General features: G+C 40.1%; 1 protein-coding gene across 1 annotated transcript; it reads left to right on the forward strand.

The window, feature by feature from the left end:
* Positions 1-7,894: 7,894 nt before the first annotated feature.
* LOC122025750 (F-box protein At1g67340-like) lies at positions 7,895-9,452 on the forward strand. The gene is made up of 3 exons (XM_042584617.1): positions 7,895-8,205; positions 8,336-8,498; positions 8,648-9,452. Exons 1-3 carry the CDS (start codon positions 7,970-7,972, stop codon positions 9,299-9,301), a joined length of 1,053 nt encoding a protein of 350 aa, XP_042440551.1. The 5' UTR covers positions 7,895-7,969; the 3' UTR covers positions 9,302-9,452.
* Positions 9,453-15,692: the final 6,240 nt, after the last annotated feature.

The following is a 15,692-nucleotide window of genomic DNA, read 5'->3' on the forward strand; positions in this document are numbered from 1 at the left end:
CCATCTGGATTTCTTCGTGCCAAGTGTCCGATCAACTTTGACCCACTTGGACTTACCATCTCGTGTCAAGTGTTCGATCCTCCATGACCCATTTGGACTTCCACCAGATGTCTGGTCACCCTTGACCCATCTGGATTTCCTCGTGCCAAGTATCCGACCAGTCCTTTGACCTACTTGGGCTTCCCAACACCAAGTGTCCGATCAACCTTGATCCACTTGGCCTGCCACGTGTCTGGCTTCACTCACCAGCTCTTTCCATCTGCCTAACTTCACTCACTAGGACTTTCCTTCTATATAGCTTCACTCACTAGGGCTTTCCATCTGTCTGGCTTCACTCACTAGGACTTTCACCTAGCTTCACTCATTAGAATTTTCACCTAGCTTCACTCACTAGGATTTTTTCCTTCTGCCTAGCTTCACTTACTAGGACTTTCCATCTACTTGGCTTCACTCACCAGGAGTTTCCTTCTGCCTAGCTTCACTCACTAGTGCTTTTCACCTGGTTTCACTCACCAGGATTTTCCCACTGCCCAGCTTCACTCACCAGGACTTTCGCCTGCCTAGCTTCACTCACTAGGTCTTTCACCTGGCTTCACTCACCAGGATTTTTCCTTGCCTAACATCGGATTAGGACTTTCCTAGTCAAGCATCCGGTCAATCTTGACCTACTTGACTCTTCTTTACATCAAAATGGTCAGTCCTTGACCAAAGGGAAATTATATCAACAATCTCCCCAATTGGACGATTGCATCTGCAATCTCCGTATATTGTCAAACATCGAAACCCAAACATCAAAACTCAAGTTTGAGTTAACTCAAACTTAGTCAACCAGGTCAACCTAACCCAGCGGATATTGCACTAACATTAGTGATTTTGGTCGAGCAGGGCTTGCCACAAAGTGCTCCATCTAGCGAAGCTTCTGGTCGTCAGATAGCCTCCTCTACCATAGCAACTACTTCTAGAGAACCACCTTCTGATTTACCTCCCCTGCCTGAAGATATTCCTTTATAAGAGGAGGTCACTACTAAGAAAAGACGAAAAAGATGAAAACTTACTTTGGCCCCCTCCCCCGAGAGGAAAGCACTTTCCGCTCTAGAATATCCTGCCGAGGGGGACATTGGAGAGCAATCTCCTGAATCGACCTTGTCCACCCTTTATCCGACCCTTTCTGTTGGTGCAAGTTGCACCAGAATCAAAACTAAGTTTTGATGTTGTCAAAGGTTCAAGTTAGTCTTGTTATGATCTAACAAGTTGACTGAGTGTGCAGGATGTTTACTCAATCAGAAAAGTCCTAGCTGGAGGCTAGGCGGTGAAATCTTAGCAGATCGTAGAACTCAGGTGCAAGTCCAAGGAGGTCGAGAGGACTTGAAGCTTGGCAGTATGATTGAGAGGTCTGGAGGACCTAAGATCAAGGGAAAAAGTCCTGGCGAGCCGATCAAGGCTGAGTGAAAAGTCCAAACTAGATCTGGAGGATCTAAGTTTGGCAGGTAGGTTGAGGTAAACAAACTGGAGGAGCGACAGTGAGGTCGGGTTCCCGAAGGGAACAACCTTAGGTCGCTGATCCAACTGAAGAAACCGGGAAGGTTTCAAAAGTTGAGATCAAGACAGTCCTACTGTCTTACATATTCCTACTTTATATTATTGCTCTAACATCTGTTTTGCAGGAGACTTTTTGGCTAATACTATTTTGCATATCCGAGCTGATCGGTCGACCGAATAGTAGGATCGGTCGACCGAACCAAGCAAAATCAGAACAGAAATCAGATAAGATCAGAACTGAGTCTAAGTCAGATCAAAGCCTTATTGGTCGACCGAACCGTAAGATCGGTCGACCAAACCATAGTGACTCAGCACAGGACATCATCAGCATCGATCAACAACAAAGGAAATAAGCTGATCGATCGACCGAACATTGGGATCGGTCGACCGATCCAATCAGCATTTATTCAGCATTAATTGATGATCTCGGCATAATCACGACGAATAGGGAAGGAGGCTGTTCGGTCGACCGAAAGACATGATCGGTTGATAAAACCATTAAAGACCAGTAAATGCGAAAGATCGAGCCAACTTCGAACTTCAGCCAGGAAGGAAGGGAGTGGGTTCGGTCGACCGAACAGTGGGATCGGTCGACCGAACCTCCAGTACATCTATAAAAACAGGCTCGAAGACAGAGGCTGGATAGAACTTTCTGATCATCTTCAAGTCTTCTCTTTGCGTACGGATTGTGCTACAAGTCTTCGACTCCACAAATCTACTCCGTCCGGAAGTGCCGACCGAGCTTCAACCTATATATAATTGTCAGTATATTTTTATATTGCACTTAATTTCAATAAGATAGTAGGATTGTTACTATCTTATTATATTTATACTTGTACGATCTTCTTCTCTCCGAGGATATCGGAGAGAAGAGTTATAGTGATTTACCCATCGGTGCAGTCAAGGACCGTGGGCCTTCGAGTAGGAGTCGAGCTAGGCTCCGAACGAAGTAAAAGAACGTGTCTCTTTGTTTAATTTCCGCTGCTTAACTTTGATTTTTAATATACGAAAAGAAGAGTTTTAAAAAACGATATTCACCCCCCCCCCTCTATCGCAACTACTCGATCTATCACTTTCCACTCCACAACTTGCTCAAATTCAGGAGACTACTTCTGTACCAAGTGACACCTCTAACCCCAGTTTCCTTATGTCTTTTCAGGGGGAATGTCCTTTGCCTACACATGACTCACCATTCTTCATTTTCTCCTTACCCTATGCTCAAGCTTCATTATCTTCAACATCCACTCCTTCCCAGACTCTCCCCATACTATTAGGATGTCAATTAATAAATGCTTGGGAAGAGGCAAAAAAATAACTTAGTGAGCTTACTCCCACAGAATTAGCAGACAAATTTTCATATGAACAAACTAAGGTAACGTAACTTTTAATTAACCATTTCTCCTCCATTTTGGATACTACTAATAACATCTACTTTTCAGTATTGGGTGATGAGTATGAGTGTGACTCAATAGTTGCATGATTTGGCTCAGGCAAACGAGTCATTAAAGTAGCAAATTTCGAAGGCATCTTCTACCTATGCTTCTGAGCGAATACAAGAATTGTCTGTTCAACTCCAAGAGGCTCAGAAATTAGCACAAGTCGAGCTTGATAAAGTAACTCAGTGGCAAATAACCATAGGTAGTCTGGAATCCCAACTTCAATCAGAGATCCATCTTCGACTGGATTTGAAAACAAAGTTAGATGATCAGATTGTAGAGAGTCAACAGTTATCCACTCAGTTGGAGACACTAAAAGCTACACATGCTTTTGAGCTAGCATCTAACGACATCGAATAAGATTCTTTATGTTCTACTTTGGCAAAAGCCCAAACCATGCTATCTACCAGAGAGACTGAGCTAACAAACACTAGGGCAGAATTGGAAGCCTACAAGGCAGGAGAAGATGAGCGATTTGAGAAAAGGAAGAAGATACTCCTTACATCTCTTGAATTTAATAATTCTATCGCCATATTGATCACTAAAGTCTTCACGCATGGAGCTAAAGGTGCCCTAGAGCAGTTAAAAGAAGGAGACTACTTAACATCCCAACACCCTGCCAATTTCCTTGATTGAAGGAGATTATATACAAATCTATAATTTTGTTTTAGTTTCTCTCTCAATATCTCTATGGCCTAAGTTAATCTAGCAGTAAATATTGGGATTTAGTGGTGATTCATATGCAAAACTCAATTGATTCTTCTTTTTAACCAACTCATATTATAAACAGACTTAATACCATTAGAAATTAGTATGTTAACATTGTTAATAAAATTTTCTTCATACCATTTATCTACCTCTTTGAACAGTCTCTTCTTACTTCTTGTATTAAATTTTATAATTTAAAGTTTCATGAATTTTACATTATGAAATACATGTAGTATTTTTTAACTTCATCTTTGGATTTTAAAAATCTATTAAAAAGTTTTAAACTTTTTAATAACAATTCTAAAAGCAATATAAAATCAATCTAAAATTGCATTTTACAATATCTTTAAGAAAAACTAATTTGAACAAAATAATTTAAATTTGAATTAATTATATTTACGGGTGTAAATGAACCAAGCCGCTCATGAACTATTTGAATCTTGATTCAATAAAAGCTCGTTTAATGAGACTCGTTAAGATAAACAAATCAAGCTCAAGCTTCATAATATTTAGCTTATTAGTTCGTGAACATGTTTGTTAAGCTCATGAGTCAACTTTTAAATAAAAAAATAATAATTTTGATATTGAATTTATAGATTTTACACTCTACTTATGAAACATATAGACAAATATATTAAATTTATTTATTAGAATAAAATTATAAATTTTAATAAGAATATTATAATTTTTTCTAAATATATAATTAAGTTTTTAATTGATATTTAAATTTTTAGTTTATGTTTATTAAGTTCGTTTAGGCTCGATAAAAGCTCGAATAAGCTCGTGAACCATGAATATATTTATTAAATAAAGTTCGAGCTCGACTCGATTATAAACGAGTCAAACTCAAACATTCAAGAGTTCGGCTCGACTCGGATCAATAACACCCTTAATTATATTGTACAAATAGTATAACAACTACTTTTTAAAATCAAATGATGAATCTTTTTAAGTTGAAGTAAAATTTTTGCAAATCAATCTAAACTCCAAGATAACCATTGTTAATGTAATTATCATGCTCGAGCCGCATTGTATGAATTCACTTCATTCCTCGGAGCCTCCTTTCACACTTTATAGTAACAATTAGATGCGAAGTTGGTAATTAACAAAGTCTATTGATGATTTATAGAGCACCATGAAGTAGAAACAAGCTTGGACATGGTTGTATTAGTACCCTAAGGTAGTTTTGATATGATCAATCAAGTCAGTTTAGGTCTTGTTAGTTTTTAACCATGTGTCTAAGTGTGCAAGAACTTAGGAGAATAAAAAGTAGAGCAAAAGATGCAGCTAGCGAGAAGGATGGCACAGGAGAGAGCCGACGGGATCGGTGCGTCCGAGGGATGAAGTACTACAGAAGAGTACACGGGAGGAACAGAAGGAGGCGCGCGATGTTTTCGAGGGACGAGAATCCAGAGCGGAACCTTACTCGAAGGCCGGAAGTTGGGTTCGGGTGAGCCCTATTCTGGATGGCCAAGATCACCCAAGCAAGCGGAACCAGAGCGGAAGACTCAGACCAAGGTGAGCGGAACTTGAGCAGAAGATCAAGTTCGAAAGTCAACAGGATGTTGACTTTCTTAGTCTGGGCGCCCGAACCCAGTCTAGGTGCCAGGACTCGCCAGACTCCGAGCACTCGGACCCGAATTGTTATCCGGATCGCATCAAACGTGATTTGTTGCGATGGAGATAAATTTTTATTCCCTCCAGGCGTCTGGAACCTTTCCAGGTGTCCCGACCAGGGCTATAAATACAGCCCTAGTTCCAGAAGTTAAAATAGAACACTTGTAAACAACTTCTTCTGTCTAGCTTTCCTTTTTGAGTGCTTTAATTGCTGTAAAGAGGCTTCTCTACCTGAAGGAGAATTTAGTGCACTTTTTAACTTTCTTGGATTAACAACCTCCTCGGTTGTAACCAAGTAAAACACTTCGTGCCTCTTCTTGTTAATTTTACTTTCTTAATTTCTATGCAAGTGTTAAATTAAGCTACAACGCCTGAGGAAGGTTCATTTTTTTTGTAGGGATATTAACACCCCTCTAGCTGATGCCACCGATTAACAATTGGTATTAGAGCTAAGTTTGCTTCAGGAGAATTAATCGACGAACGAAGCACACGAGATGGTCGGACCGAGCATCTACCCATCGAAATTCAGGGGGGAATTCCCGAGTTGGAAGAAAAAGATGGAGGTATTTTTTAAGACAGACTTTGAACTATTAATAATTATGAAATATGATTTTACAGCCCCGAAAGACAAAGAAGAATATCAGTGGACGAAGAAGGAGCAAGTCAACTTTGTGGCAAACGACAAAGTAAAGTTTTATCTGCTTAGTGTTTTACCACCTTAAGAAGTCAACCGTATCGGAGCCTACGAGTCAGCCAAAGAGCTTTGGAAGAAATTCCTAGAACTGCACGAAGGGCCCTCGGAGACAAAACTAGTGAGACGGGACCTGCTCCAGAACCGGATCAGCAACCTCTGGCTAGAAGAAGGCAAAATCATCGCACACCTCCACTCAAAAAATCAAGGAGCTCATCACCGGACTCACGAAGTAGATTTTTAATGTGATCAAAAGGGGAGTAATGAAGATTGAGTCTAGGGGGAGGGTAATACAATTTTTAATTTTTATACTTAATTTTTTTTTGTACTTTCAATATAACTGTTATTTGCAAATTTTATTTCTTTTGTAAAAATTATAATTATTTGTTTATGGTTTACCCTAACTTAACTTCGGTTTGCTCACATCAAAAAGGGGGAGATTGTTAGTAGCCCCAAAGTAGTTTTGATATGATCAACCAAGTCAGGTTAGGTGCTGTTGATTTTTAACCCTGTGTCTAAGTGTGCAGGAGCTTAGGAGCACAGGAAGTCGAACAAAAGACGCAGCTGACGAAAAGGACGGCACAGGAGAGAGCTGACAGTCTCGGTGTGTCCGAGGGACGAAGTGCTGTAGAAGAGTATGCGGATGAACGAGAAGGAGACACGTGGCATTTCTGAGAGACGAGAAGTCGGAGCGGATGCTTGCTCGAAGGCCGAAAGTTGGGTTCGGGTGAGCCCTATTTCGGATGACCGAAATCATCCAAGCGAGTGGAGTCGGAGCGGAAGACCCGAACCAAGGCGATCGAAATCGAAGCGGAAGACCGGGATCGAAAGTCAACAGAATGTTGACTTTCTTGGTCCGGACGCCAAGACCTGAATTGTTATCCGGATCGCGTCAAATGTGATCCGTTGCGATGGGGATAAAGTTTTATCCCTTCTAGGTGTCTGGAACCCTTCCAGGTGCCCTGACCAAGACTATAAATACAGCTCTAGTTCCAGAAGTTAAAATAGAACACTTGTAAACAACTTCTTTTGTCTAGCTTTACTTTTTGAGTAATTTAATTATTGTAAAGAGGTTTCTCCACCAGAAGAAGAATTTAGTATGCTTTCAGCTTTCTTGGACTAACAACCTCCCGATTGTAACCAAGTAAAATCGTTCGTGTCTCTTCTTGTTAATTTTACTTTCTTAATTTTTATGCAAGTATTTAATTAAGCTATAATATCCTAAAAAAATTTATTTTTTTTTACAGGACTATTAATACCCTTCTAGCCAAAGCTACCGATCTAACAGGTTGAACACCAAGATAAAGATTTATGTGTCCATGAAACTTAATTGATGGTGGGAATTACATTTTGTGAATTGGATGAGAAGCATAAGGTGGGAAGTGAAGGTAATTGGATGAGGCCTTGTCTCACCATGCATACCTTACGTACATACATTGGTCTTCTATATTAACGCTCAAAACAATATCTCCATAATTAAGGAGACGTGGAACTCTACCCATTCACTATATTTGCATACGTGTATCATCAGAACCATTTGTTGTTGTTGGTCCTCAAAAAATAGGGAAAAAAACAAGAGAGGATAATATATGTCAAACTAATTTCACAAATTATATTAACAAATATAAAGATATAAAGAGAGGATAGTCACAAATTCTAGGGAAGTCCTTGAAATATTAATCTCCCCTTCAGTGTTATCGAGATGAAAAAATTGGAAAAATCAAGGGGTCTGTTGTCAATAAACGAATATTCTGGAAATCTCAAAAGAAATAAAAGCAAACCTTTGGGCCATTTTGAAAATTTCCCAGTATTTTGCAGGTGTTCAGCACAAACGTCCACTAAATAATTATCACAAAAATAAATAAATAAATCACTTGTCCTCTGTCTTATATTATAGGAGCTTCCGGTTGGTTGCGTCTGAAGTCACGAGCACGCAGGGGGAGGATACTCAGCAATACACACGGCGGCGGCGGCGGCAATGGCTTCCCATAGCCGGAGACGAAGCACTCTGGTCATCCAACGCGGCGCGAGCAGGAATGAGGGAAAGAGGGAGCAAAGGACAGAAGCCCGCGTCCGGAAACGACGGCGGCTGGCTACGTCGCCGGCGGAGGCGGACTACTTCGACGGGCTTCCGGATGATCTCCTCGTCTCCGTGCTCTCCAAGCTCAGCTCCTCCGCCCAACGCCCCTCCGATCTCATAAGCGCCCTCCTGACGTACGCCGATTGACCCGCCCTCCTTTTCCTCGCCGATGAGTTTAATCATCGCCCGCCCTAAAAATTGCGTTTTTAGTCGGTTTCGTGGATAAAAATTTGATTTTTTTTTTGTTGGTACTTTCTTCCACAGGTCTAAGAGATTCCATGCCCTCGGACACCATCCTCTGGTGCTGTCCATGGCCGGCTCAAGCTGTCTCTCTGTTCGAGCAAAGGCGTGGCGTGATTCCGCTCACAGATTCCTCAAGAGATGCGTCGATTGCGGAAACCTAGAAGCGAGTTATATTCTCGGAATGGTGTGTGGAATTTCTCTGCGATTTGTTCTCGGTGATGAGCGCTTTTTGCGACTTGGAGATAAAGTTGCAGCTTTTAATTTTTCTCGGCGTTGAGCATCTTTTGTGATTTGGGGAATAAAGTTGCGATTTTTTTTTTTATGTGGAACCAGATTCGATTCTACGCGCTAGAGAACAGGGGAAGCGGAGCTTCGCTGATGGCGAAGGCGGCCGTAGGTTCCCACGCCGCCGCCCTTTATTCTCTGGCGATCGTACAGTTCAACGGCAGCGGCGGCTCCAAGGCTCACAAGGATCTCCGCGCCGGCGTCTCCTTGTGTGCCCGCGCGGCGTTCCTCGGCCACGTCGACGCTCTCCGGGAGCTCGGCCACTGCCTCCAGGATGGCTACGGCATCCGCCGCAACACCGCCGCCGGCAGGCGCCTCCTGGTGCAGGCCAACGCCCGGGAGCTCGCCGCCGCCGTCTCCTCCTCCTGGCCCGAGTGGCTGGAGAAACGTCGTCTGGCCGATCCCGGAGGCTACTCTCTTCTGAGCGACTACGGATGTAGCTTGCCAGCGCCGGAGCCGCACCCGGCGAACAGGTTCCTGGTGGAATGGTTCGGGAGCCGCGGAGCGCCGGCGAGCGAGGAACTGCGACTCTGCTCCCACCGAGGGTGCGGGAGGAGGGAGACGCGTCGCCACGAGTTCCGGCGGTGCTCGGTGTGCAGCCTGGCCAACTACTGCTCGAGGGCGTGCCAGGCGTTGGATTGGAAGCTGTCGCACAAGGCTGAGTGCGCCCCGACGGTGCCATGGGCCGCCGCCTCGCTGTGAGAGAGAAGACAGACTTATTGCCATTTTACATTAAATCGAGCTCACTCTTCTGAATTTAATGCGATTTTGGATTTTTTTTATGGCTAATCTTAATTTATGCTTTAATCATAAAAAAAATTGCAATCTAAATCAGTGTTATCTTAATGTATAAGTTGTGTTTCGAATTTAACTGTTAGATAAATTAGAAGAAAAAAATCATCTACTTCTAATATTAGTTTGGCAGATCTTAGACATCTGAATTATCAAAATAAAATTAAAGATAAATAATAGTGATGGCAATAATGTTGTGGGTGAGTGAGTCATGTGAGCTCAACCAATTGACCTCACCAACTGCAGCACTTCGGTGGGGTTTGTCAGTAGATCAGTTATGGCTTGCCAACCTAAAACCCTAAAACCCTAAATCCTATGGGTAATGTTTTGGCCACCCTCCCCTCCGTGGACCCCAAACCACATTTTTAGGGTAGTGGTGGTTGCAACCTTGTACTGTCTGTCCTTTCACTCCTTCTACTTCCACTTACTATACTCTACCATTGCATTTTGAAGGCAACTGATGGCCCTTACATTTACCAAATCTAAATTTGCCTTTCTTTGTTTCTTTTTTCTTTTTAAAAAAAGAGAGTCAGATTTAAAAGACTTTCGATTAAAGGTTGAGATTGCCGCGAAAGAAAAATGGTTTACCTTCAATTCGAACTTGTTAACTTGTCAATTGAAGGATATGAGCCGAGAGAAGGAAGTGGAATTAGTGAGTGAATTGAATTTGAAACTAGGAGAAGAAGAGAACATGCCATGTTGTGCACCAACAAGCCTTTATTGTTGCCTCAACCCCCACCCCCACCACCACCACCACCTTATTAGTTACTTGAAGATCTCAGAAATGGGAAGGAGGTATAAAGGAGGGAGGAGTGCAATCTAACAAAGCGAGCGATTGCAATTGAAGGCTATGTCGGAGGCAAACAAGTCGATACTTGCCTTTGCAAAGGCCAGGCATGATCAAAGGCCAAGCCTATGCAAGGCAAACAACTATTGGCTTCATTACAAATCATGAACTAGAAGAATAAACGAGGGCATTTAACCTAGTGGCTAACCATTAGCAACCAAGAAAATATGGATCTAAGAAAATAGAAGTTACAAAAAAAAACAAGCAAAAGGGGTCGACTCACCATGGAATTGAACTAGACCAAATAAAATTTTGAGGAATCGACCTCTAGTTAAGACCAAGTTGATTAAGTTTAGTTAACTAATCTTGAATTAGCTCGAGTTGAGTTTCAATATCTGATTAATATGTTAGTGGTTGAAGTTCAACATAGGGTTGGTAAGGGTGAAGTCCAAATGAGTTACGATTGACGAACACTTTAAGGGTTAAAGTCCAACAGGTTGTTGACAAAGATGAAGTTCGGGTGAGTCGAAGTTGACCGGATACTTGGCAATGAGAGAAGTCAAATCATAGAGAACTAAATATTAGACATGAGAAAGTGAAGTCTTGATAGACCAAGAATGACTAGATGTTATGCCTAAGATAGGAAATTATATCATGACAAAGTTGGATGGACGTTAAGCAATGAGAAAGTCATGACAAATTAAGATTAATTGAATATTAGGAAACGGAAAATCCCGATCGATTGAGGTTAATCAGATACTAGGAAAAAAAAATCCTAGTAGATTGAAGTCGACTTGATACTAGACAAGGATGATGCCCTAGTAACTTTGGGATTAACCGATACTAATCATACGAGAAAGTTTTGAAGACACGATTCTTTAGCAAAAATAAATTTGGTGTGAATAGTATTTTCAACCCTGCTACAATGCTTTTGCTATTATAATAGTAGATTGATGAATAGCAGTAGTCGAATGTGAATAATGTTGTGCTACAACATTTTATTATGGTGTTTTTGCTATAGTGTTTTTTGTTGCAATGGAGTCAATTGATGAATCTGAACAATCAACTGATCATACTGTAGCAGCAAATAGAAATTTTGGAACTCGACTATTACACTAAACGGATTCGAAATAAGTTGATTGGTGAATAGCAACAAGTGATTAATGTCATTGTAGCAACAACAAAATATTTTAAACTCAACTATAAAGACTTGATTGATTGAATCAGTCAATTGATATCACTATTATAGCTAACAAAAAGTTTCTAATTGGACTGCTCAACTGTTTAGATATCATCCGACTAATGAACAATAATAGTCGAATGCCCATGGATAAATCAGATTTGGTAAGAGTCGTTCTACTAGTGCAATAGTTGATTTTAGTGAAGCAATTGATTATAGTAATGATCAACCGACTGAGAGTCGAAGAATCAGCACGGCCTAAAAGCTATAAAAAAGAGTTTCGAAGAGATTTTTGATACTAATTCTTAAGGATTTTGGAGGATAATATTGTTACATTTTTAGACCTTAGAAGACATTCTAAAGTGAATACAAAACCACTAAAGTAAGAGATTTGTATATCTAGTTGAATTTTGGATGATGGCTTAATGGTCTAAAATGGATAGTGGAAGTTTAGAGAATCTTAGGGTACGAGCATGCAACATTAAGTGGTTGTTGCAATCATGAAAATCATTATGAATTGAATCAGACACCAAGGCATGACATATTCAATAGATGTTTGCTTCAAAGCTAATGGAATTTTTTTGTTGCCTTGTTTCAAGTCTATATAAGCATAAATTAGATGTCATTTATTGCCTTGTTTCACAACAACCAACAAATGTTTAAAGAATTCATATGGTAAAAGATGATTTGTTCATCTCTAGCGTTTCTGTTAATCCCTCTCTAGATCAACACATAATTGTTATATCACAGATGACTACTAATCATTAGTGCAAGTGGTTAAGACATAAGAAAAATATATTCGGATGCATCGAATTTTAATTTCAAAATCTTATATGATAATACTTTATGTCTTAACCATCATACCATCCTGAGAGTACAATGTTTAAAGAATTCAAGCCTATAGTACAGGAATATGAGATGACATATATGAGGCTCGTGAGCTACTTTCTTAGATCGGAGGTAAAGTAACTCGAAGAAGACATTTTCTGTTTTTTTCGTGAAAGTGTTGTCGGATAGTTGCCGATGTTAATTCAACCATCTCAAGTTCAATCAATAATTAAGCTCGATAATAAATTGACGATTTGAACTAATGAAGCTCGGTATGCCATACTGATGTGAATCTACTCCTCTTTATAATCTTAGCACATGGACTATGAAAAGTATAAAATAACATCTTACAAAGGAAGACTCATTACTCCTTTCATCCTGATGGACTATTGACTGCTTTATAAAGTTTGGATACATAATCTAGATTTTCTCAAAGATTTTTCAAAAAAGCTTGGAACTATTATTTCTCTGACCTTAGAAGGAGAAGAAACTTTTATAGTATGCACTTTTGACAGTTCTCCTTCTGAATGGATTGATATTAATATTGAACCAGCCAAACATCTAGTTAAACTGGATATCGAAGTTGGAGGTATTCAAACCAAACTTGAAGACTATCCTTCTGACCCAGATCTGGATTGGGAAGCCCCTCCTACTTTTGTGGATCAACTAAAACATTGGAGAGCATTAGTACAAGGAATCGATTGGGCTTGGGACCGTTTGACAGAGCCAGACAATTACCTCCTAGTAGGAGAAACCTATACTAAAAAAATCTATTGACCAAAGGATATGAGTACCAGATTTTTTCCTTTCTATTTTAAATCACAACACACAACTTTGCTCCAACATTATCAATGAAAAACTGAAAGATTTTTCCAGAAGCGACTAGCCAGTTCTGTTCTCTCTGCAAGAGCATACAGGGTAGCACTCTACCGAAGCACGCATCCGGACATAGCAAGAAGCTCACAAACTCCCTCTCTAGACCTCACAACCGACAATAATTTATATAACCTAATGGAGACTTCATGGCAACATCTCTTAAATCAACATCTTTCCAGGCCAGGGAAAAACATCATCAATGACATTTTTTTCCACTTACACAAACAGTATTCCCACTTAGACAAAAGGATAGCCACATGTCCTTTACAAGTCTCCTCTTTCCAGGCCCTTCCTTTCTCCTCTCTTGCTGCTTTCCATTTGTCCCTCACTGAGCCTCCTCTTTCTAGGCCCCTCTTTTATTTTCTCTTGCTGCTTCCCTTCTTCTCCAAGCAATCACTCTCCCCTCCTACCTATAAAAAGCCCTCAAACCCCTCCTCTTGAGGCATCCACTTCTCTCACTACCCATGCAACTGTCTAAAATTCCCCAGTGTGTCTTTTAGTGTGCTCAAGTATTTTGTAAGTTGTCTTTATGTACTTATAAGTTATTTTTATGTATTGCATGTAAAAAGATGTAAACTTCTAAGTTTCAGTCTGTAAATACTGTCTGTATTTTATATAAAAAATCCTTATAAAATAGATCCACGCTAGTTATTATAAACTTTATTCTGTCCTTCTTTTCTTAATTTTTTTCCTCAATCCTTATCTTAGTAACTGATAGGTGAACAACAACTGTATCAGGAGTAACCAAACCCTATAAGACCTGTGCGGGCTAAGTAAGAAGGGTATCTTACCCAAAGTCTTACGCATAAGCCGGGGTAACTGTTAAATGGTGAGATCCTGAACAGGCAGTGGCAGATCTAGGAATTCAATAATGGAGGGGTGGTCGCGATCTGAGCATGGCGAATTTTTTTTTTGAACAGTTAATAAATTCTATGTAATTAAAAAAATATTTTTAAAATAACTTGGCATACAAGAGAAAAAGGTACAATATTATGAAAAAATTCATACAATAATATTAAAGTAGTCTACTAACGAATACATGACAATTGCATTCTTTGAGACTCCATGTTCTGAAACCGCTGTAAAATTGGCTCATTGTCGACAGTATTAAAAACATCTTTCTTGATATAGACTATCAAACTGTCATTTATCCATTCATCTCTAATCCTATTTCACAAATCTGTTTTGATAATATTCATTGCTGAAAACACTCTTTCAACCATTGCAGTAGCAACTGGAAGAAGTAAGGCTAGCTCAATCATTCGATAAACCAAAGGAAACACACGGTTCTTCATTGTTTCAATCATTTTCTTTGCAAGAGCTCTCAAATCTGAAATGCCTTTAAACCGTTCATTTGATCTGATGTCATCGATATATGTTTCAAGCTCTTGTTCAACCAACATACGCTCATTCTAAGAAAAATCATCCTCATAAAAATGAGTTAGACACACTAACTTATGTACATCAAATCTAGAGAATGAGTTCCTAGGATCAAGACATGACATATAAATCAACAAATCTGTAGTTGTTTCAGAAAAATGACTATTTATTTCCTGTAGAATAATATCGATAACTTACAATTTAAAAACCAAACAACAAAAGTAAAAAAATTAATAAATATGTTACTGTTTAAAAGAATTTAATTGATGGTAAACAAAAAAAGAATTATGAAGTTACCTCACAAAAGATTTCAATGTGGTAGTAGTAATAAAAATTAATATTTTTTTCATCTCTCTTCAAACGACTACAGTTGTTGATGTTATCTATCATATTAATTATTTCAATGGAATGAGTGTTACAAAACTTCTTTACATCCTCAAGTAAAATATTCTATCAAGAATCTCTCAACTTTTGTAATTTGCATTTCACATTATTGATCAAACACATCGCATTCATAATATTTTAATCTTTCTCTTGTAGAACGGTTGACAAATGATTTATGATTGCCAATATATGTTTCATCAATAGTAGAATACACACAAATTCATGTTGGACCCCGTGGGAGTTTTGATGTGATCAACCAAGTTAGGTTAGGTCCTGCTTGTTATTTGATCCTTGTGTCTAAGTGTGCAGGAACTTCGGAGCGCAGGAAGTCGAGCGGAAGACGTAGCTAGCGAGAAGGATGGCATGGGAAGGGAGTCGACGGGCTCGGTGTGTCCGAAGGACGAAAGAGTTGAGGAAGAGTGCACCGGTGGATGAGAAGAACGTGTGTGGTGTTCGAGGGACGAGAAGCCGGGTCGGAAGCCTGCCCGAGGAGAATGTCGGAAATTGGATTCGGGTTAGCACTATTTCGATTGGCCGAAATCACCCAAGCGATCGGAGCTTCGGAAGAAGAGGAAAAAGAGAAGTTGGAAGCTATATATACCATGCAGGTTGAAGGCAGTATTTATACCATGCAGGTTGAAGGCGCCCTCAACATCATAGAGGACGCCCTCAACATTGAAGGCGCCTCCATCACCTTGAAGGCGCCTCAGACCAGTTCGAGGAGCCTTCAAGGGCATTGGAGGCACCTCAGATCCAGTATTTGTGATCGTTTGCAATCGGATAGAGCTTTATCCGGTCAACCTGCTTGGAGGAGCCCTCAATCCTCTTGGAGGCGCCTTCAACACTCGGGATAAGATTTTCAAGAG

This window comes from Zingiber officinale, chromosome 9B, assembly GCF_018446385.1.
Source record: "Zingiber officinale cultivar Zhangliang chromosome 9B, Zo_v1.1, whole genome shotgun sequence".
NCBI classification, from domain to species: Eukaryota; Viridiplantae; Streptophyta; class Magnoliopsida; order Zingiberales; family Zingiberaceae; genus Zingiber; species Zingiber officinale.

Coding starts and splice junctions, on each gene's coding strand:
- LOC122025750 (XM_042584617.1), top strand. CDS start 7,970: ATGGCTTCCCATAGCCGGAGACGAAGCACTCTGGTCATCCAACGCGGC. Junction 8,206..8,335: donor CTCATAAGCGCCCTCCTGAC/GTACGCCGATTG, acceptor TTTCTTCCACAG/GTCTAAGAGATTCCATGCCC. Junction 8,499..8,647: donor CGAGTTATATTCTCGGAATG/GTGTGTGGAATT, acceptor ATGTGGAACCAG/ATTCGATTCTACGCGCTAGA.